At 31.5% G+C, this 24,630-nt stretch overlaps 1 protein-coding gene across 1 annotated transcript; it reads right to left on the bottom strand.

Annotated features, from left to right (window-relative positions):
• Window positions 1-2,358: 2,358 nt before the first annotated feature.
• Window positions 2,359-4,369, bottom strand: IPT1 (isopentenyltransferase 1). Its single transcript, XM_028247392.2, has one exon. It carries the CDS (start codon window positions 3,958-3,960, stop codon window positions 2,797-2,799), a length of 1,164 nt encoding a protein of 387 aa, XP_028103193.2. The 5' UTR covers window positions 3,961-4,369; the 3' UTR covers window positions 2,359-2,796.
• Window positions 4,370-24,630: the final 20,261 nt, after the last annotated feature.

Here is a 24,630-nt window from a genome sequence, read left to right on the forward strand (position 1 = left end):
TCATTTTACTTATTTTATATTATCACGTCGCTAGAATTAAAATTTTAAAAATATATATAATAAAGTATAATACAAAAGGAGAGACATGCTCCAATGCCTATTCCACATGAATTGATTTCCCAAAAGGCAAAAAGATTATTCAAAGCTACAAACTTGTGAGACTAGCTTTAAAAACAGTAATCGATTTAGAAATTATGGAGAATTTTCATCTTATAATTTAAATTTATTTTATATATATAGATCTCAATAAAACTCTCACTATATAAATTATTTATTACTATCCAATCACTTACCCAGATTTTCTGGATGTTTTAATTGCTTTGACGATGGACAACTTCAAATTCAATGTAGGTACAACGTTGTAAGAACAAATCTGGGTACAACGTTGGAAGTTAACTTCCGTGCAAGAACAAAATTTGACCAGATGTCATTCTCCAAATCTTTGGGGGGGGGGGGGGGGGGGGGGGGCTGCAATTATATTGAAATGGACAAGAGAGGACCTAGCCTTTTCATAGTACATATATGGAAAGAAGGTATCCTCCACATCATTGTCCTAGTCCTACACAAAACCTAAAACAACATACACTAGGAATTTATGATTAGACCAGAGTACTACATTAGATTTAAGGAAAAATTATGGATCATGAAGGGTTCGTTTGGTTTGTATTTGTGAAAAATTTTTGAAAAATTTTCTCTACAAATAAGTTTTTAAAAGTAATCAAACTAAACAAATTTTCTCAAAAAAATTTCTCAAAACTTGTAAACCAAACAAGTTTTCCAAACAAATCTCTCTCTCACACACATCAAATCAATCACTTTTTCCAAAACTATCTCTCAAAATAATTTTTCAAAACATCTTTTGAAAAAAATCAAACCAAACAACTTTTCGTACTTTTTATCTCTAAAACACATCTCTCAAACACAAACCAAACATATCCGAAAATTTTTTTATGAAAATGATCATGAAAAATTTATGGTCCTTAGATTAGCTTGATTAATGTGTGGTGTTTTATTCTAAGTGTAATCTAAGAGTCACAAAATTTTCATGATTATTTTCATAAAAGATTTTTCATGATACCTAACATTGCTGTTAGATTTATGTCTCCTTCTTTCATGTCCTTCTATTTAAACCAATTAGATTATATGATAGAGATCAAATTTAAAGACAAAAAAAAAAAAAATGAAAAAGAGAACACTTACTCTCGGTAATGTGTTGACCTGTTAATACTATCTAGACGAACTTGCGAGACCCGAAAGACCAACAATTTCAGTCAATTCATTGATTAGAAAGTCTATTGAATTTTGGAAAATTTCAAAAGGAAATGTTTTGATTTGTAAAAAGAAAAGCTAATGTGAACATAATTTCACTTTTTTTTAATCCACCCACAAGGATTTGGAGAGAAAAAAAAAAAAAAAAAAAAGTTTACTGCTTCTATTGTTAAGCAGAATCCATTCTCGATTATTGACAGGCAACCAAAAATATACCTATCTAAATTTCGACTAAAAGTACATAGTAAGGGAGTGAACTAAAATAAAATTTGGTGATAAAAACACCACACACAAAAATAAACAAATAATTGTCCAAAAATTTGAATTTTTGACATAAACAACTAAGGAGGATCAAATGCCAAATCACAATTCTTTTTGGGAAGGAGTGGGATTGTGTGTAGATATGGTTCTTTGAGCAGCGATGAATAATGGTTACATAATGTGACTTTCATGATCACAATCACAGCACACTAGAATTCAGAATGAAGTTTTTATTTTACACATTTTCCTTTTTATTCTCTTTCCAATCCAATATATATTGTTCTCGAAGACCTTTGTTTCAGTATTGTAGCAACACATGTAGTTTTTTTTTTTTTTTTTATCAGCAAAATAGGAATTTTATTGATAAAAGAAAAGTACAAAGTATATCGCAAGCATCAATAAAGTAAGTAAGAGCAGAGAGCATCATAGCTAACTAAGCAATCCCAACTAGAGTGGCACCAAAAAGAAAACGCAATCATATACTAGCTCCAAGCTAGGATAGTGAGGAACCAACCAAGACAAACCAGACAAAATACAAGAAAGGGAGAAAGAAAGCAGCCAAGCTCCCAGCAGAAATCTCAAAGACAAACCCTCACATGATTAAAATTGAATAATAAGTAAGTCACTGAGTAATGGAAATCTTTTAGTGAGGCTTTGATCCATAATGCAAGCCAAAGCTTTATAAGCTCACTCAACTCAAAGCAATTTGGCTACACTCCATTAAAAATGTATTCATTCCTCTGCTTTCAGAGTGACCATAGAACAATTAGTGGTAAAGCATCCCAGATCCTTCTATAGCAACACATGTAGTGTTCGAATCTCACGAATGACAAATACAACTTAAAATATAAATTTCGTATGGAAAAGATTTATGACATATACATGAAGAGAAAAAAAAAAATTGCTTTGGGCCTGGAAAAATTTCATGTCGTTTGTGTATTTGTAAGTTAGCAGGGCCTCCAAAAAAGCTGAAATTCACAACCAGAGTCACCAAAATTGGTAGCCATTTTGCTAAGCCCAGCTCAACCCTTGGCACGACAAGGCTCAGCCCAAACGTTCACCCTCCCTCCAATCCATCACGTAAACTTTTACAAAAATGAAAAATAAATAAAAACAAAAACAAAAAATTCCCAAAAAACATAAAATTATAGAGAGAGAAAGATTAACAAACTGGAGAGAGAGAAAGGGAGAGAGAGAGAGAGAGAGAGAGAGAGAGAGAGAGAGAGAGAGAGAAACAGAATGGAGAGCTGGAAATAGCTGGAAAACCTACTCCTCCAAAAACCGCTTCACAATCTTCACGCTTGGTTCCACCACTTGTCTCTCCCAACTCTCGCCGGAATCTGACACACATGACTCCTTCTTCATCGCCGCCCTGATAACCTCCGTGGCGTCTAGTCGCCGGAGGTCCCACCCGGCGTTCCTCAGGCGCATGATCTTCCCCACTTGCCTCTCCGCCAGCTGACACGTGTTCTCCTTGATCGCCCTCACCGCCTCCTCGTATACAGCCATCCTTACTGGATCCTCCTTTGGATTCGTGCCCGGATGGAACTTCTTGAAGTAAGGTTCGAACTCGGGCACCCCTATCGCCTTCCTCAACCCAGTCCGAATCGCCGAGTTAGACTCACGACGGTGCTGATCCGAGTCGAAATACTCTTGTAACTCCTCGAACATGCCCGAGTCGAGCATGTCGTCAACTCGTTTGGATAAGTACTGGTTCAAAACGGGCATCGAGACATCGACCCAGAGAAAGCAACAGTCGTAGCGGAGGTCTGGACAAACCGGGTCTGGGTGTGTGTCATGGAAGACGTCTGAAGCGGGGTTGAAGCGGTCTGCGGCGAGAGCGTAGATGAAGGAGTTGGAGCCGCCGACGATGAGGGGGAGGTTGCGGCGGGAGGAAACGGCGGAGATGGCGGAGGCGGCGGCAGAGCGGAAGGCGGAGGGGGTGAGGTCGGAGTGGGGAGGGAAGTCGCCGAGGAGGTGGTGGGGGACGCCTCGGCGGTCGTGCATTGGGATCTTGTTGGTAGTGATGTCGAGACCGCGGTAGACTTGTATTTTGTCGGAGTTTATTATTTCGGAGGGGAAGAATCGGGTGGCGAGGTCCACGGAAAGCTTCGATTTGCCCGACCCAGTTGGTCCCATAATCACTACAATCTTCTGTTTCTTCTTCTTCTGGTGCTGTTGGTGGCGGCGGGTGGTGGTGATCATTTGGGACCACCGGGGGGCTGAAGAGGAGGTGGAGACCAGATTGGTGGTGTTGGTGGTGGGGGGAAAGAGGAGGAGAGAGAGGAATAATCTGTGGGAATAATGGAGAAGACTGGTTGGGAAGAATGATAGTCTCATAAGGGAAGAGTGATGAGACGAAAGAGAATAGAGAAGGTGTGTGTGTGTGTGTTGTTGTTGAGCTGAGCTAAGCAGACATGAGCTGTACATACATACGGAATATATGAGAGAGAGAGAGAGAGAAAGAGAGAGAGAGAGAGAGGAACGTTGGCGAGGGGTGTGGGTGTGGTGGTGCCAAGGGGAGGGGGGTTGTTTTGAGGGAGCTCTGTTTTCGTCACGCCCTCATTGTTTTGGTCCTTGTGGTCTGGTATCTGAGTACTAGAAACAGTACTGTTTCTCTCTCTTCTTTCCTCTCTCTGTCTCTCTACCTGTATTCTGTTTCATTCATTCTCTTCGTGCGTGTATATGTCTGCTCTCCCTCTCTCTCGTTTGTGTTGAATGGATGATATTTGAAGATGAGAAAGGTAAGGTTGGGTTCGGGTGGGTGATGATGAAGATGATATTTGAAACGAAAAAGAGGAGCGGGTGTGTATATATGTATATATCATCGTCGGCACCAGAGGGAGGGAGTGGCTCAATTTTATTAAGGGTACGTACCGGGGGAAATTATAAAATATTTTTGGAGTGTTGTGTGTTTGTAATTCCTAATCATTCGTTATTTAATAAATTTATTATATTTTTTAATCACTAAGAGGTGATTTGGAAAATAAAAATTTTAAAAAAAATAAAAATAAAAATAAGTTTTTAGCTTTTTATCTATTTTGGATCATATCACTTTTTATATTTTTTACCCATAAAGAGATAAAATAGACTAAATAAGTCAAAAATTAATTTTTTATCAACTTTTCAAAACACCACTAAATACAATGCTCACATACTTTTATTCACCAATTACAATATTATAAAATAATACACATTTATATTTCAAAATTACTAAATAATTATCTATACGGTGCTGGGCTGGAACCTTTAAAAAGGTTTTTTATTATTATATATTTTTTTTTTTTTGGAGTGTGGGTTTAGTTTTTGTATTACAACAATGTTATTTAATTTCACAACTCTCACTCATTTGTGATTAGTCTAAGAAAACATGACACAAAAAATAAAAACACATGATTAATCCACATTATTTCTGGAATTATGGAGTCCCTAACTTTGGGAGTTTCAAGCATTTTTGTTTGTATTTACGCACAGTTTGGAAAGAATTTTTAATTTTTAAAATTATTTCAAGTTAGTTAAAAGTATTTCATTTGGGATGATTGTTATTTTATTTTATGTACTCTATTTTATTATTTTATTACAAATTAATTCCAAAAAAAAAAAAAAACTTTGAAAGTTATTTTTGTTTGGTTGAATTTTCAAAATGTATTTTAAAAAATTAGAAATTAAATTGAAAAAAATAAATTAAAAAAATGTTTTAAGTGTTCAAAAATTATTTTTTTATCAAACAAAAGTTATGTAAAAATAAGGTTAGTGAAAAGGTTTTTTTTTTTTTTAAATGATGAAAAGCTAAAATGAAGGGAAAGCAACAAGGGTGTTTTGGTCTTATTATAAAAAATATTATTTAATTTATATTGTTTTTAAATTTTTATTATTTTTTATACAAGTAGAGGTAGTTGTACCTAGGGGTGGACATTCGTCGGGCCGGACTGACACTATATAATAAGAATCTTTGTATCTGTCCAAGCTTGACCCGACCCTAACATCAAGTCTCTATATCTACTTAAATTCGGCTCAAAAAATAATTATAAATCTCAAATTCACCCATTGAGCTATATGTTTTAAAAAAATTAAAACATTCTATAATTAAATTCAATCAGACATTATATTTCTCAAATAAATATATTAATATCATTATAAATTGAAGGATTTTATGTATAAATTGAAATATTTCTTAAATAAATTTAATCATATATCACCACAAATGTGAGTTTTAATAAAATGAATAAAGATAAAGTCAAGATCCGAACAAAAAATATATATTTTAATATATAACAATTAATTAATTAATTTAATAGCAAGTTGGGTCAGGCTAAACTGAGTTAAAAGTATAAATCTCAAACGCTGCCCATTAATATATTTGACTAAAAATGTTGGCCCAATATGACTCTATGGGCTAAAATAACATTCTCAAACCCTTAAAAAAAGAACTAAATCAAATGGGCCAACGGACCAATGCCCACCCAAGATTTATAAATAAAATAAGTCTAATCAATAAAGGCTTCGTTTGGGAAGCAAAAATTGGGGCTTTTTTGGTTATTTTAACCACAAAAAATAAAATAGGCTTTTTAGCCTAATAAAACAAAACATCACATCTAACCCATAATCATTGTATTATTTCTCTCACAAAAAAGCCAAAAAAGTCTAAAGTCCTTCCCAAACCAAGTTTTTTAGCTCTAGGCTAAAATAACCAAAAAAATCAAAAAGCCAAAAAGTCAACCCACTTTCCAAACGAACCCAAAATAGATTTTTTTTTTTTTTTTTTTTTAAGGAGAGCTTCACTCTGGTTGGATTATGAAGTGAAAACCTAATGTCAGGGATTGGTTAGATTAATTTAGGCTTCGTTTAGCATAAAGGGTTTCGGTTAAAATAGTAATAAAAAGATAAAATAGATTATAAAATTAATAAGATAAAGTGTCACATTTAAACCATAATCATTTCATTTTCTCTCTCACAAATGTCAAAAAAGTCAACAAAAAAAAAACTAACTCACATCCCAAACGAAGGCTTAAGGTGTGTTTGGTAACGTTTACGTTTTCAGTTTATATTTACAAAAATTTTATAAACTGATTTTTGTTTATTTTTAAAAAAACATAAACTACAAACGCGTTTGGTAATTGACAAAATATTTAAAAAATTTTAAAAATATAAAAAAAAAAAAGTGAGAAATGGCAAGTGGCGGCGGAAGACGGTGGTGGAAAGTGGTGACGGAGGGTGGTGGTGGGTGGGTGGGTGGGTGATGGTGGTGGGTGGTGGTGGCAGGTGGGTGGCGGATGGCAGGTGGTGGTGGGTGGTGGCGGGTGGTTGGTAGGTGGATGGGTGACGGTGGCAGGTAGTGGGTGGTGGTTGTGGTGGGTGGTGGTGGCAAGTGGGTGGCGGATGGCGGGTAAGTGGCGAGTGGTGGTGGTGGTGGTGATGGTGATGGGTGGTGGGTGGTGGTGGTGGTGATGGTGATGGGTGGTGGGTGGTGGTGGTGGTGATGGTGATGGGTGGTGGGTGGTGGTGGTGGTGATGGGTGGTAGGTGGTGGTGGCGGGTGGGTGGCAGGTAGCTGGTGGTGGTAGGTGGCTGGTGGTAGCAGGTGGTGGATGGTGGTTGGTGAGTGGTGGTGGCAAGTAGGTGGCGGGTGGTGGTGCACGGGCGGTGGATAGTAGTAACAGGTGGTGGGTGGTGGTGGTGGTGGTAGTGGCGAAGGGTGGTGGTGGTGGCGGCGGTGGTGGTGGCGGCGAGGGGTAGGTGGTGGTGGCAAGTGGGTGGCAGGTGGGTGGTGGCGGGTGGTGGTGGCAAGTGGGTGGTGAGTGGTGGTAGCAGAAGACGGTGGTGGAAAATGGTGGCGGGTGGTGGCTAGTGTTAGGTGGTAACAAAAAAAAAACTCAAAACTCAAAACGGAAACACATTTTTTGTATTTTCATTTTTTGGCCAAATTTATAAACTGAGACCACTGATTTATAAGTAAAAAATTTTACCAAACAAGTTTTTATTTGAGTTTTTTAAATTTTTGTAAATATAAACAGAAAACTGAAAACGTAAATGTTACCAAACGGCACTTTAGTGATTCACATGGATCATTTTATAGTGTTTTTGAGAAATTTATTAGTGCAAAAAATTAAATTAATTTGATATTAATAATCACTTGATTGAATCAGATTTATTTTAAAAAATTTACACAATTTATTTTTAGGGGGATTTAATAAAAGCCCTATAAAAAAAATATTTAAAAAAAAATTTTAATGTATTAAAGACAAATATCAAAAATTTTCTTTGAAAAGTCCAACATACATTAGTATTACCAAAATATCCTTAGTGGCTAATTTAATATTTTAAACTTTAAAATGATATAACTTTTTATCTATATATCGATTTTTAATAAAATTAGTACATTTAGAATTTTTTCATCAAAATCTGTCAAATAAGATACTTTGAAATTCTTTATAAAACAAATAATGTTACCGTCGAAATCAATGTAAACAAAACATTTTATTCTGTTTCATAGTAAAGTTTGTATAACAAAAGAAATAATTCACGAACACATACCAAAGTTAAATTTTTACTATCATTCTTGAAGAAGACATTCCCGGAATGGGGGTATACAAAGTACATATTAAAAGGGCAAAAATAGCAAATAAATATAAAATTTTACTTTTATATTTACAAATTAAACTTACTTTCAATGAATCGGAATCATCAATTCACCCAAGTCACCACACCAAACCATTCCTCTCCTGATACTCCTAAAATCGAACATCAACCAATTGATTTCTTTGTGTGTGTAATTTTGTAATTGTGTGAACATAAATATACGTTTAGTTGTTTATTATTTTTATTTTTAGCTAAGCATTGTAATCTAGGAGACTAGAGTACTATTACTCATCGGCCATTATAGAGAGAAATCTCAAAAATTAAATAAATAAAAATAAGAAGCCCACTTGGAACCACTCCCGGTAACTTCTTTGCTTTGGAAACTCACCTTTTGACACCACTTTTGGCGAGGCTTCTCAGCAAGCTAACTAACTTTTTTTTTTTGGCCGGCCATGTCCCTCTAGTTTTAGCATTTTAAATTTTAAATTTAAAAATTCAGAAATTATTTATTTATAAAGTCCAAGAGTATTGTTGGGCCTTCTATTTGAAATTTTTTTGGACAAATTAGGTCAATAATATTTATAATTTGTTTCTTATATCATTTTAATTCTTCTATTTTTAATTGATTCGATTTTAATACTTAATTTTAAATTTCACATCAACTTAGTTTATTCAAAAATGGCATTTAAGACTTTTGACAAAAATTGTGCACGTGAATGGCGCATGGCCAATTTTTAAAGGGATAATAGTCCATTAAGGTGTTTCTCTTTCCACTACCATAACCATTGTCTCTATTTTTTCTAGCAAAGCACCGTGGCCACGTTCCACCACCTTTGACAAAGCCACTTAACACCACCCAAACCCTCTTCCACCACCACCATCATCACCATCACCATCACCATCGCCATTGCCAAACCTTTCCTTCTACCAAAGCCATGTCAACCACCACCAAGCCTATCTCTGCCACCCAACTTCACATTCAATAGCCCCAAAACCACCCAATTTTCACTACTTAAACCCTTATCCACCACCTCCAAACCCCTTTCGCCAAACCCTTGTCAACCAGTACCAAAACATTCTTTTGGCAGTCCCAAAACATCGCAACAACAACATTTGACAATCTAAACCCCTACACTGCCATTTGTACAACGCATCACAAAATTCCCTCCTAACCACCATCAATCAGCCACTATTAACAACTCAATCAACCAAAGAAAACAAATGTAAGGAACAGAGAAAAGACCATCAATCAGCCACAATCAACAACTCAATCAACCAAAGAAAACAAATGTATGGGAGGGAGAGAGGGAGGGAGGGAGGGAGGGAGAGAGAGAGAGAGAGAGAGAGAGAGAGAGAGAGAGAGAGAGAGGAGACACTCGGGGAAAGGGGGAAGACTAGGAGCAAGTAAGAAAAAATGAGAGAGAACACAAAGAGGGGAGAAAATGAGAGATTTACAAAATGTGCCATCGTTCCCTCCCCCTTAAAAGCCATCGTCACCTCTTTCTCCACGATCATCACCTTCACTTCTGTCTCTAGCACCCTCACTTCTACATTTGCCATTATCATCTTTGTCATTCACTATCGCCAATGTGCTCCTTCTCTCTTCACCTAAAGCCATTCCTATTCCTCAACCTATCAATTTAAGCTTGACCTTTTCTTCTCCATCCTCATCATCTAAATCCCTCATACACTTTCTTGTCGCATTATAGCCCCCTAGTAGCATTCCAACCCCAACCTTTTCACCTAAATCACTCCTACATCCTAAGCCTCATTACTTGAAGCCCTCTCATTTTCCTAACCTACATTAGTTGCCTCTTCCTCATATCTCTCTCTCTCTCTCTCTCTCTCTCTCTCTGTGACAACCAATCTTTCATGCATAATGCATATCATGACATTCATGTACTTTAATCTTATGCTAAATGTTATTTGGTTAAACTAGAGCTTGATAGGGAATATAAGAGAAGAAGAAGCTAAGTTTAGAAAATTATGCTTAAGAATTATTTGTTTTGTGTCTTGAGTTAGGGGATCACTTAGAACTCGATTTGAGAACCATAGGTTGTACCTATGTCTTAAATGAGGAGTTTAAAGACCTTAGTCTAATGTACTGGTCCGCTATTTGCTATTTTGCTAATTAGATTAGTGAAAATTAAGTATGATTAGTGAACTTAATTAGGATTAAATAAGTTAAGTATACTTAGGATAGATTAGATTTCTTAGTTTTAAACATAGTTAATTAAGCCAAAGTAAGAAAATTAACCAATTAATGAACCTTACAACTTTTGCCCCACCTTACTCAATAAAACCTTAGGCAATCAAGCAAACAAAAGGAAACTTTGCTGGAGAAGTGAAGAACAAACTAGAGAAAAGAAGAAGAAAAGAAAAGAGAAAGAAGAGAGGCAAAAGAGGAGCGCAAGAATCTTGCCAAAATTCAATCCTTAACCAATCTAAGGTAAGATTTCTACCCAAAATCTTATAGTAATCATCCCTAACATCTAAAATCAAGAAGAAACCAGGATTGATTTATTTTAAAAATGAAGAAACTGGAAAAGAATACGGAAATTTGAGCTAGTTGAAGATTTAGGTAGAAAACTTAGGATTTCATCTTATTTTGGAGAAGTTTGTGATATTTTTTATGCATATGGATCCTTGTTATCATTGTTCCTTTGGTTTTCATGAATTTTGTGACTTGAATTCATGTTGAGGCAAACAAAAAAAAAAAAAGGAAAAAGAAAAGATAAGTTTAGGAAAAGATAGGTTTTCCTTGAATTCTTGGCAAATCTCAAAAGTTTGTTCTTTGGTTATTAAATTTAAAACAAGTTTTGATGTTTTGATTTAGAAAACAACTTTATTTTCATGTTCCCTATTAAATTTGCATGAATTATGTTAAGTTTTCTTAAACCCTAGTTCAAAGAAATGGAAAGAAAAAGCTGAAAAATGTAGGTTGTGTTTGGTGCAGTTTTGAAAACTTAATTACATCCCTCCATTTGCATGCATTGTTTGGATAGAGTTTTGGAATTGTGATTCCAAAACTTAAAACATATTTCTCTTTCTTTTTTAGCTACTCTCTCTCTTTTGTGTTCTCCATTCTAAAAAGCAGAGGATTTTTTAATTTTGGATCTACTCGGTCATCCTCCCGGGCATCCCCTGGATATCCGACCGGTTGATTGAAACAGTGTTTGTGTTTTTTTTTTTTTTTGGGCACCTGTTATTTTTATATTTTAAATAAAAAATATTTTGGAATTTTTTTTTAAATTTTTTATGAGCTTTGAATAAAATTTTAAGTTGTGTGTTTGGTTATGAGTTGTAAATTTTTAAATCAAATATCTTGTGTCACATCACTCAATTCAAAACTCTTTTCAAAACTCATAACCAAACAAATTTTTTACACTCAAATCATAATTCCAAAACTCACAAACTCAAAATACAACTCTATTCTCAAATCATAATTCTAAAACTCTACCAAACGCAACCATAGATTTTCTCAAACAACACAGATTTTCCCAGAACTACACGTGCAGCCTGCTTCACCAGAATTCAACTCCGAGACTGCATAAAAGGCACGTGTGGTTTCAGTCCCACACGTGCGGAAATCCCTTAGTTTGCATGGAGTTTTGTTTTGCAACCCTCATTTGACACTAAAGTTAATGCTTGAACTGGACCTAGAACAATACCAAACACTTAAAAAAGTTTAAGGAAAACATTAAGCAAAATTAAGCACTCGGTTTGTTAAGATTGTTCGAATTAGGCAAGTACTTCATTATTTTGTTATTGTTTGATGTAGGTTAAGTTTTGAAAGAAGGAAACCTCTCGTTTGACTGAGCTATTTGTGAGTGGTGATTATGTTTAATCAAACATGTTTTCAATGCAAACTTTGATTATGTTTATGAACTTTTTTATTTTGCTATGAATGAACATTTTATACTCTTTTATCATGTATTTAGATGACATTCATGGATCTTGACCCACAATTGGGAGAATATTTAATCATGTATGATGGCCGAGCTAACTTTATTACGTTTAGCCGGTATCTAGGCCGATTAAGCACCTTGTAATCCTTGAAATGTTCATCATTATGTATTTGTTTGCAAGCTAAACTATGCTTTATCTTGTACAAGTTAATGTGTTATTTTGAAAGAATGTTTAAAGCTCTCAATATTTATTCATTTACTGTCTTACTTTATTACTATTTACTGGACAATGGCTCATCCCGCTCTCTTATATATATGTAGATGATGAAGAAGAAAAAAGACACGAAGAAGAGTCGTACTACCTTTCTTTTATTTTATTTCCTTTTTGGAAGTTGTAACTTCGAGACCGTAGTTTGTTTATATGTTTATAGTTTTTGTAAGGACATCCTTTAATATTGTATCCTTTTCTTTTGTTATTTGATCATGTAAATATTAAGGCAAATAAATAAGAGGTATGTTTGTTTTGTTATCATCTTACTTGCACACTTGTTTTGAATGGATTTTGAATTAATATAATGAACAAGCTATTCCGCGTAAGCCCCAAGATTATAGTTTAGCCTTGTCTTGTCTTGTTAGGCCTTCAGTAGTCAGACACTACTGGCCGATCATAACTACTATCCTCTTTGGGGTGGGATGTGGTTGTAACACTCTATCTTGATTTGAGCAAGTTAACTCGAAAATGTAGTGAATTAAATGAGTTGGGGGCAAATTGACTATTTTTCCCTTGAAAGTGGACTAGATTGGACTTGAATGGCATGAAATTTAAAATTAAGAGTCAAAATCAAGTTAATTAAAACTACATAAACCAAAATGACACAATAGAAAATTATAGAGACTTTCAGTGGAGTTTGCCCAGATCTTTTGGATTTTTTTATTAGAAACGGTAACTTCTTATTATGAAAAATGAATTTTTACTCTACCTTTCACAATATAAAATAAAATTTAAAAACAAAAAATAAGAAAAAATAAGAACAAGAAAAAGAAGAAGAATGAGAAGCATTGTTGGATTGCTTTTTACAATTTATGGATTAGGTTATTTTGCAAAACAATTAAGGAGCTTAAACAAAAATTCAAAAAGTTTCCTATAAATGAAATATGTGGTATAAATTTCAACATATTGTTATTTTAGGGTGCAGTTTTGCTGCAATCATCTTGGATATTGTCATTGTAGTTGCTGATGTGCCCAAAGTGATTCTGCTGCTTGGCACTAAAAACATTATCGTTAAGCGTTACATTTAGCAGAATGTTAAAACAAAATTCTCACTATTTACACCCCTCTTTAATTACTTTCTTTCCAACGCTCTTCTCTCCTTTCTTTGTTATTCCTGTTTTACATTTTTTCTTTTTCATTTTTCTTATCTTTATTTGCTTTTGCTCTGTTATAACTATGCTTGCCTTTTTGTTTATTTTGTGTTCTCTTTAGCACAAGACACTTTTAAAGCTCATTTTACACGGAAAGATCATCATTATTGCTTTTCTTACACTCTCAAATGAATCGAAGTATCTGTCTATCATTATATTTGTCGAGAGATGGACGTCCTCTAAAAAGTCGACAAAGAAATGTCAATTCTATAAGCGAGATTTAGGTTCTCCTCAACTACATATGTAGCAGATAGAGGCATCCACCGATGAAAGTTGTCCACAGATTGGTAAAATCATTATACCTATTAATCAACTTGACTGGCTAAAAAAGTATATTGAAAATTAAAAGCAAAAAGAGAAAAATCAAAAAACGAATAGAGTAGTGAGAGCAAGATTTTGAAAAAGGGTTGCGGTTGCTATAACGGTGTGGTGGCACGATAGTAGTGTAAAGGCCATAGCGTAACAGCTGCAGTAATTGGAATCGTGATTTTTTTAATTTTTTGCATAATTTGAAGAAAACTTATTTATACGTATATTTTTTTTTCAAAATCACATTTATTGGGGTTTAAATAAATTTTGATCAATTTTTGTTAATTTTAAGTATGATCTAATATATTTCATATTTTCAAATCACTATAAAATGAACTTTTTATATTTTATTTCAATAGTTAATGATTTTAAAAATAATTAATTTTAAATGTCTACAAATTATTTTTACCAATACCTAAACCAACTGAATAAAAAATATTCACAATTATTAAATGAAATGATTATAAAATAAAATTTGTGCCATAAATTTATTTAAAAAAATTATAAAGAAAAAAATTCATATAAGATTTTTTTTTAAGTTTAGATCACTTGAGTATTTGTTCTTTTTTTGTAAACTTTTATTTTTATTTTTTAGAAAAACAAAGCTATTCAGATGATTGTAAAAGGGTATAACGGCATCCAACGGGTCGTTACAGTACCACTATGGCCATTACGTAACACCGAAATAGCCGTTACACATATAAATTTTTATCACACCGCTATAACAACCGTAACTAATAACAAAAATCACCACAATTATTACGTAACGGTTACGACCACCTTTTAAAACTTTAAATAAAAGAGAGTTAGAACAAAACAATTATTGAATATGGGATAGGAAAGTCAGAGGATCTTTTAACTTTCATTAAATGCATCCATTTCATGGTAGTGGTATTAGTACCATCACATTGGGTCACATCATCAAAATCAACGATTTTTTTTATTTATTATTATTATTATTATTATTATTATTTTCTTTTGAGAACAATTATTAAACAAAACAATAGCATCCGAAGGAAGACCCCAAAGGGCGACCAGTATATAACAACAATAACAACAACAACAACAAAAAAAAAAAAAAAAAAAAATCAAAAGAATAACAAAGCCGCCAAAAATTAACAACAAGCCAGAGAAGATCACCAATGTAGTCGTGGATGGGGTCTGGGAAGCAAGAGCTGCCTCAAAGCTGGCCATTCCCGCCGCTGCTATTCAAAAATTAATGCCAAAATCGGAGAAAAAACTCTCGAAATCCCTCTTTCAGACATAAAAAGTCTAAATTTATACTCTAAAGTCGTAGAATTATATTCGAAATTCTTATCTGCACTTTAAAAGTGTAAAAGTAATCGTCAAAAAATCACAAAAATACCATCGAAAATCATTTAAAGAGACATCAACCATTGAATCTATGGCAGTCGTAGCAAACCCTACTATTGGCCTAGTGAATTTTAACTACCTGAACTCTACTATTGGCCTATAGAATGAGGTACCCCTCGGAGAAACTCTTACGCTAGTCATGTTTTGCTAGTTAAAGGAGACAAAAAGTACAATTTTTATTGTAGACAGTCATTTTACATAGTAAGTAGTCCAACACTAGTCTTTATCTAGCTCTCTATCCAAGCAAATGTAACATAGATAGTATTTTATCCCATCTCACTTCAACATTAGAGATAGAGGGTGGGGTTTGAAAAACCTTCAATAACTCTTCAAATATAAAGAGCAACAAAAGAAGGAGACAAATTAACTTGGCATTTGGAGAGTCTGTTTGAGTTGGAAAAGGATAATAATGACTAGCTATATTTTACCTAAGAGGCATCATTTGAAAAGTTTGTAGGAGTTGCTCTTATGAAGTGTGATATTTAGTTTCGACTTATACCAGTTGCGTAGTTTCTCCTTTCTTTATCTACCTCTAAGGAAATACAAAAAATAGAAATAAAATAAAAATAAAACTCTACTACTGGTTGGAGAAGCCTTTGATCCCTTGATCCCCAACATGGGGGCAGGAAAACATCACAAGACTACAAAACTACATTGTCTAACTTCGGAATTATCTCCTAGGAGTATCCCCCACTTCTACATCATAGATATATGTTATTTTTACGTTGTGGGTAAGTTCATATTTACATATATATACTCTATGTATTGTCATTCAGATCCAAAAATTAAATCTATTTGTTAGATCCAATAATATAATACTCTATTAAAATATCTAAGTCAATTCTCTCTGTTTCTCATATTTATTTTCTAATCATCAATCAATCATTTTATTAACATATCACTTTGTCTAAAAACTAAGTCTAAAAAATAAATTTATATATCATTTTCAATATACTATTATATAAAGTCAATAGAGTCCTTACTATAAACGTCACAACATTTTTTATTTCTATTTTATCCTTCCTTTGTCACTACCCCTACTTCTGTTTTCAAATAAACTCAATTTGTAATTATAAATTTGTCAGTTATACTCGTAGGGTTTAAACATAGCATGTAGATGTGTATATTTTCTAATATATATGTGATTGCTTGGGGGGACCGTTCAAAGATTCAAGAATGTCATCATATTCATATCTATATTTTCTTTGAACTTGCATTTTTGTCATTAGCTATGTGACTTTTACCAAAAAAAAAATCACAAGAAGTGTCGTGAAAATTTAGGTCAATTCTCCTCAGTTTTGTCTTGCTAGTATATGAGCAATGTTTCCTAGTAATTGTGTCTATATGAGTGATGAAACTTTTTATTGTTAGAAAGGAAGGAGAGACATTTATCTGAAAAAATCTTTGGTGCAGTGCAGAGAGGGTACATGGTACCTTCAAAAAATCAAATTACAAACATCATGATTTTTCATGTTATCTCTCCATCATCTAATACATAAATATAGCTTCCACTCTCTCGACTAATAAGAGAAGAAAAAAATATCACATAACACCTCACTCTAAAATTTCTCCATTTATCTTATAGTTTTCCTCCAGAAAGAAAGGTTGGGCTTTAAAATGGCGTGACTCTTCTCATTTGTACCTTCGTAACATTCGCTAATGATTGGACAGGGAAAGCACTCGTAATTCGGAGTATAATTTGGACCCCGTTTGAAAATAGAATATTTTAATTAGTTATTTAATTTTTTAAGAAAAAATGTGTAAAAGAGTACCAAAAAAAAAAAAAAAAGGTGATATGATGGATATTTTATTTTATTAGCTATTTTAGCTCATGTCCGTTTGATAACTTAATTTTTTAGTATTTTTTTTATTTTTGAATAAATTACAAATATACTTCTTGAGATTTATTTAAAATACAGTTGTCCCATGTGATTTAGAAAATTATAAATATCCCATTATTAGAAATTTTTTATTTAACAAAATTAATGAAAAAAATAAAATTCATAATTACTCTCTAATACAATAATAAAATTACTTATATTATTAATTAAAACATGCTTCTCACATCATTAAAAACTATTAATTGATTTGAAATTAATTAATAAAATTAGCTATTTGTTATGAAATTAGAAATCGTATGGGGTGAAATGTAATTTTTAGAACTACAAGAAGCGATTAGTATTTCAATCAAATTTCAGGGGATGTATTTATAATTTATCCTTTATTTTCTTGTAAGGTAAAAAATATTAGTATTTTCCAAATAATTTTTTTAAGTGAATAGATAGTAGTAAAAAAAAAAAATGCTCAATTGATGTGTATAATTATCTGTTTGGTGCAAATTTCTTTTAAACTAAAAAGTGATAATTAAATAATAGAAGTTAAAAACACTACTCCATCAACTTTTAAATAAAAAAAAATTGTTCTTTAATTTATTTAAACTATTTCTAAAATAATCACCAATCAAACGGGGCATTAGAAACGGACACAAAAGTAACCCTTCTAGCTGAGAAATTTTTATATGTCAATAAGATATCACGTAATACTATTTTTCATTAATCATAAATGTATATGTCTACTATTATTCTCTAAACATTTAATATAAATATAGTGAACATTATTATTAAAATCAATTACAATAATAAAAAGTACTAGATGACATATACCCTGCCCGCATACAAAAATTTCTCCAACCAACTACACACAATTCAAACAGAAAAACGAACAAGAATGTGGGCTCCACATATTGGCTCCATATAGTTTACATATTATATATTTTTTGTGATTAAATTAGGAGATCTAGCTTCTCTTATTTGGACTGGCCCATTTTGGGGCCACAATGCGGACTTGATAATTTGAATCATTTGCATAATTTATTTAAAAAATTATTTATAAAAAAATTATATTGATTGAATAATAGAATAATATAAAAAATAAAAGATAGATATGATTTTAAGAAATATATATATACAGATAAATTATAAATACATTCTATGAGATTTGTTTAAAATATAATTTCCCTCCTATGGGTTTGAAAATTACATTTTACCCATTGAAATTTCTAATTTTATAATAAATTGTTATTTTTATTAATAAATTACCAAGTCAATTAACAGTTTAAATGATGTCAAAAATTTATTTTAATTAATAATTTAGATAATTTTATCACTGTATAAGAGAGTAGTTAAGAATTTCTTTTTCTCAATTAATTATGTCAAATAAAAATTGTTGATAAGAAAATATTTATAATTTTCTAAATCACAAAAAATAATTTGCATTTTAAGCAAAATCTCGTATTTATAATTTACCTTATACCTCAGGAATCAAAGTAGTCAACTTTTGTATCATCTTCCAATTTCCTTGCAGCTTTCTCAATAAAATATATAAATATATATCCTTATACGAAATGTACATAAGAAAATAAAGTTTACTTTCTCTTCTTTTTTTATTTGTTTAACTTCTGATCATAAATTTCCACTCCATTTAAACGGATATCAAAAGAAACATTAGCTTAACCACCATGTATGGGGTGGATGAGCATACTTTTCCATGGGTTAGGATTTGAATGTCAGAACATATTAAAAATTCTACTTATTTTGGGACATGGAAAAACTAACCCCATGGATTAGTAAACCAACAAAATAAATTTGTTCACTTACTTCCAAAGCTTGTGAAGAATAGACAAATTATGTTTGGTCTAAAATAGTGAATTATTGACCTCATCCAATATTGTGAGTTTTACTATTTTGGACCAATGTTTTCAGACTCAGAAATTAGGGTATCAAAACCTCATAGAAAATTGGTTCGTTTATGCATTTGTAAATAAAATACAATTTGTAACCAGTACAAAATAATGGGTTCCTCGTCTTTTGATCCCACCAAAAATTAAGGGACTCGATCTAACACAATGAAACCTTATTAGAATATATCAGGGTTAGCAGTTTGGGTCCGTAAGACTCACTACAGGTTACATTTATAAAATAAATAAATTGAAAGGTCCTAATAAAAGGCTTCGATAAAATCTAATAAAAATTCAAAACTAATATATGATTGATATGGTAAATTATTTAAAACTAATGGATAATTATTTTTACAGGAAAAAAAAAATTGATTGATGAGTTATTGAAATTAATGGAGAGTTATTTCTCAAATACATGAATTGTGTATACAATATAATTAATTATACCAGTTACATTTATTTATAGAAAAAGAAAATTTTGAATTTAAAGTTGATTAAATATTACATTCGATCAATTATGCCACAAAAAATATTAAATGAATGAACAATTTTATTGATTAAAAATGATTAGTTAATAAGTTGGATAATGCAAGCTTAATTAATAATTTTGTAGTTAAAAATGTAAAAATGGTGATATTTTTGTAATATTTTATTCACCTTTTATTTAATACTTAGGCTTGGATTATTTGATCATTTTTTTTATCATAAACTTTGTTATATATTTAAGTAAATTTTAATAGTTATATATAAAAGTAACATTTTTGTAAGGGAAATGCTATGGTATGGGGTGCATACCATACATATGCACCCTGGCACAAAATGTGTAATTTTATTATAAAATTTCGTAATATCAACCACGAAAATGTATAACCTTATCACAAATTAACGTAACAAAAAATATTAATCATGTCAAACTTTTACAAAATATCAATCACAAAATTTTGAACATTTTGTCGAGATTACACGTTTTATGATTGATATTATAAAATTTTATAGTGAAATCACACATTTTTACAGTATGGTGCATATGATAAACACCTTAAAAGGGTTAAGATTGTACAACATAAGATTTCCCTTTTTGTACACACTGTCAAATAAAAACAATGAATATATAATCTATATATTCATTAATTTATAGTATAATTCTCCAAGGAGATTGCTATGCCTATGGTGATATTAGTGGAAATTTCATAAGCTTTCTTTTAAAAAAATATATAATAATAATAATAAATCAATCACTTATAATATATAAATTTATAATTTTTTTATTATATATATAGTGTAGATTTATAATATTACAAGTGGGAATACAGCAGAAAACATTTGTAAGATATTGGGGGTGTTGGGGGGGGGTTCAGAGGTCAAGCATGCCGGTGTAGTGATGATGCAGACCCATGACACCCTGCCTCTGAAACAGAGAGTATGGTGCTGGGTGGTGCTGGGTGGTGGTGGGTCCACCGTCGCGTGGGGCTGAGTCCGCACCTAATTGGTGGTGCTTGTGACAGTGGGCGTGGACCTCTCACATGGCCCCATAAATTTCTTACTCTTTTCTACATACATCATTCTTTATTATTATTTATTTATACTATACTAATATATAAATCATACTAGTCAATATCTCACTTTTTTGTGTTAGTTTTTTTTTTGGTTAGCATTTTCAAAATGAGGAAAGAGAGAAGAAACGTCTATTCTAACTCATGTTTTAATTTATACTAGCGGTTGATAATTATAAAGTGTGTGCAATATTTAAATGGGAAAAGTATTTTTTTATATATTATGTATTATTCAAGTGATAAAAAAAAATTTAGCAAATAAAATATTTGATGTTCGAGTCTCATGTCCCTCTTTTATCTGATTTTCTTAGTTTTGAATAGAGAAATAGACTTAGGCCAAGTTTGGCTATCCTAAATAAGTACACACTTTTTATCTTTTTATCTTTTTTCATCACATCATCTCTCTACTTTTCTGCACATCTTTTCGTAAAAAGACAAAAAGTGCACTTATTTAGGTCATCCCAAACAACCCCTTACACTGTGTTTGGGAACCTAGGAGAGAAAAGAAAAAAAAATGATTACTTAAGTAATAAGAGAAAAGAAAAGAAAAAAAATGATTGTGATTTCTCTCATTTTTGTTTGGATAAGGAAGAAATAAAAGAAATGAAATGATTATGATTTCTCTCATTCTTGTTTGGTTAAATTTCATTAAGAGAAAAGAAAAGAAATTATTTTATGTTATATTACCAAAATAAACTTTTTATATTTTCAATCATTTTATTTCTTTTATTTTTATAGGGACAAAATTGGTATTATGAAAATAGTGGTTTCTTTTCTCTCTCAATCTCTCTATTTTGGGAAGATTGAAAATAAGACTTATAAGATAAATGAGTTTCTCTCCATTTCTCTCAATTTCTTTCCATTTTTCTTCACTTAAGTTATCCAAACAAGCAAGATAAATGCATATCTCTCTATTTCTTTTCTTTTCTCTCCAAATCACTCAATCTACACATAATGTTAGCGTAAAGAGAGAGAAGTTTCGGGACACTACTAGAGATGTTTACTTTGTAATATTATAGATAGACCGATAATAAAATAGATATATGAGTAATGCTATACAAAAACAAAAACTAAAATTTATTAGATTTTTTAGTACTAAACACAAATATAGGTCCACATTAACAAATACATGAGCATTGCTATTTAAGTCTAAAAATTAGAATTAATTTTTAAACCCAATGATATGGCAATCAGTTAAGATATCTAAAATAACATTCTCTCTCTCTTTCTCATATCTTTCTTAATCACCAACCAATCATATCCATTACACATCATTAGCTCTAAAAAGTAAACTCATATATCTTTTTTCTAAATACATATATGATTCATGCATTTCTATTTAAAAAGTGAAAAAAGAATGTAATAATTAAACGAACTGGACCCTCTCTAGTTTGGTATTTCAATTAGACGGTCTAGTTTGGTCTATTTTGGATTCATCTCAATAATCCAAACTGTTCAATGTATAAGACTCATGAGTGGTGTTTTAAAAAATTAATAAAAAATTGATTTTTTGACTTTTTGGTGGCTTTTTTGGCTAAAAAGCCAAAAGGCTTTGCTTTTTTAGCAAGTTCCCAAAACGCCTTGGATATCAATAACCACTTGATCAGATCACGTTTGTATTAACGATTTATTTTTAAAATCGTACTTATCATTGACACAAATTTATTGTGATCAAGTGGCTATCGATATTTGATCAATATGATTTTTTATAAGAATGAAGTACTCAACAAATCTTACACATTGAACTATTCGGATTATCGATATAGATTTCGTAGTGGGCTCACGGAGGTTCAACAATATACTCCAATTTGATTTCAAACCGAAAAGAAGTGACTGCCATAATTAAAATTATGTATAGGATTGCTTAAGAATAAAACTATATACATCAATTGGTATACTAATTAGTATACTAACAGATGATATATTACAATTTTAAAAGTTTTGAATCTTTATAATTTATATAATAGATGAGATCCATAATTTTAAAGTGACAATATCATAATATATATTAATATATCAATTAATACATATTCTCCTTAAAGACATAACGTTTCTTACAGGGTTCCCTTTTTAGGAGTTGCTCACCATACAATTCTCCCAAGTGTGTTTGCGCTCTGTTTTTTCTTGTGGTGTGTTTGGCCAACCTCCCATGTTTTTCTATAAATGCATTTATGTTTGTGTTTGGTTCAGAGGGAGACGCCAAAAGCCTAAAGAAATGTAAGACCTTACCATTGTCTTGGTCAATTTATTGTATCTGTGGTTTTGGACTCTGTTTCTACATGTGGTGTGTTTTGCCAAGCAAACCTCACATATATTTATTATTTTTTTTAGCAATGGTAGAAACATGAATATGACACATATGTCTTATAAAGAGTAACCCATTTATATGAGTTACATCACGTAAGCCTCATCCCTTATGAGACATCTATATTTATTTTATATTTAGATTTTTTTTTTCTTTTTTAATCTATGCATTTATACTTGTGCTTGGTTTAGAGGGAGAGACCAAAAGTCCAAAAGCATGTGGATATCTAGGATCATGGCAGTGTCTTGGCCAATTCATTGTGTTTTATGTTTGAAATTTTTGTTTTGATCAGTTGGGTTTGAAAATTTATAAAATATAAAATAAAATAAAACAAAATAAAATAAGAATATGTTTTCCTATTTCTTTGTGTGGATTGCATGTTTGAACCATGCTTTTGCTTGTCGGCTATGTGACTAGCTTCAGTGCGTTAATGCCAATGCATGGTTAAGGAGGAGAGGGAAAGAGCACATCAATTTTTTCATTTACATTGTGTTTGGTTGGAGGATTTCAGGAGGGATTTGAAAAGAAAAATAGAAAAGTTAGATAAAATGTGAATAAAATATATTTACATTTCACCTAGTTTCACCCACCTTTTCTCTTTCCCTTTACAAATTCCTCTCCAAATCTCTCAACCAAACACAGTATAAGTGGTGATATATAAATTTAAAATGGGAGCAGACTCCTCTAGTCTACTGTTTGGGCCAGAGGGTCTTGTTTGGCCTATTAGTAGCTCATTTTATTTATTTGAATAATTCAGTTTTTAGTGCATTTTGCATAGATCATGTATATAAAAAAATTAGATTGATCGGATATTAAAAATTATATGTTTGGATTACATTTATTTTTAAAAAAATAAATAAATAATATAATTTAAAAAATAGGCCGTTTATTTTTTTATATAAAATAAATATAATCTAAACATATAATTAATGATATTCGATTAATTGAATTTTTTATATGTATGATCTACTCAAAATGCACTTAAAGTTGTATAGTTTACATCAATAAAATGATCCCAAAATGGGCCCCTAATGAACCAAACTGAACCATTCACTCCAAACATTGGAATAGAGGGAATTTGCTCTCATTTAAAATTTTTATTAAAAATTTATAGATAATGATTCCTTTGATCGAGAAGATGATGTAGAGACTTTAGAACTAAATGATATCGTTGCACCATTCTTGTGTAATAATCTAAAAAAAAAAATTAATAGAATAATATTTCTATTTTTTCTTATTTATGTTGGAATGGCATGGCAATCTCATTTTATTTATTTATTTATTTTATTTATCTTGGTTGCCACGTTTACATCAGAACAATTCTAACACTACTCTTTATATTTCACTTGCTAAGGTACAAAAAAATAAATTAAAAAAAACATTATTTTACCTAACTTTTTTTGTTTATGTATTTTAATGCTACTATTTATTTTACCTAATTCACACAAATTGTTTAAAAAATCTTCCAGTACTTTCTAAATGTAACAAACTTGAATTTTTTATTTTTTTTTTTTTGGGTAAAAATAACTAGTGTAACTAGTTCGTTTAGTAGGCATTTTACCTATCTAAATATTACTATAAAGTATACATTTTATTTTGCCTATTAACTGTTTCATATTTCTACTCCAACTATACTCTTTATTTTAGTTATTCACCCAAACATTATTAATTTTATAGAATGTCACATCAACAATAAAGATGGAAGGAAATTATCATAATAATTAAATACATTTTGCTTAGTCTTTGAAGGATAACTACATATAGCTAGTGAATATGAATTAAACTACAATACCTGATCTTTTGTCTAATATATTGGAGTTAAAAAAAATAAATTACATTAAGTATTTTAATTAATAAACATATATAATTAGTGGGTTAAAGATATTCTAAGGTAACATTGAATCAGACTAATTAG

Source organism: Camellia sinensis, chromosome 10 (genome assembly GCF_055761805.1).
Source record: "Camellia sinensis isolate YWXY chromosome 10, ASM5576180v1, whole genome shotgun sequence".
Lineage (NCBI taxonomy): Eukaryota > Viridiplantae > Streptophyta > Magnoliopsida > Ericales > Theaceae > Camellia > Camellia sinensis.

What these genes read in the sequence shown, in the direction of transcription:
- IPT1 (XM_028247392.2), bottom strand. Translation starts at nt 3,960, where the DNA reads ATGTACAGCTCATGTCTGCTTAGCTCAGCTCAACAACAACACACACAC.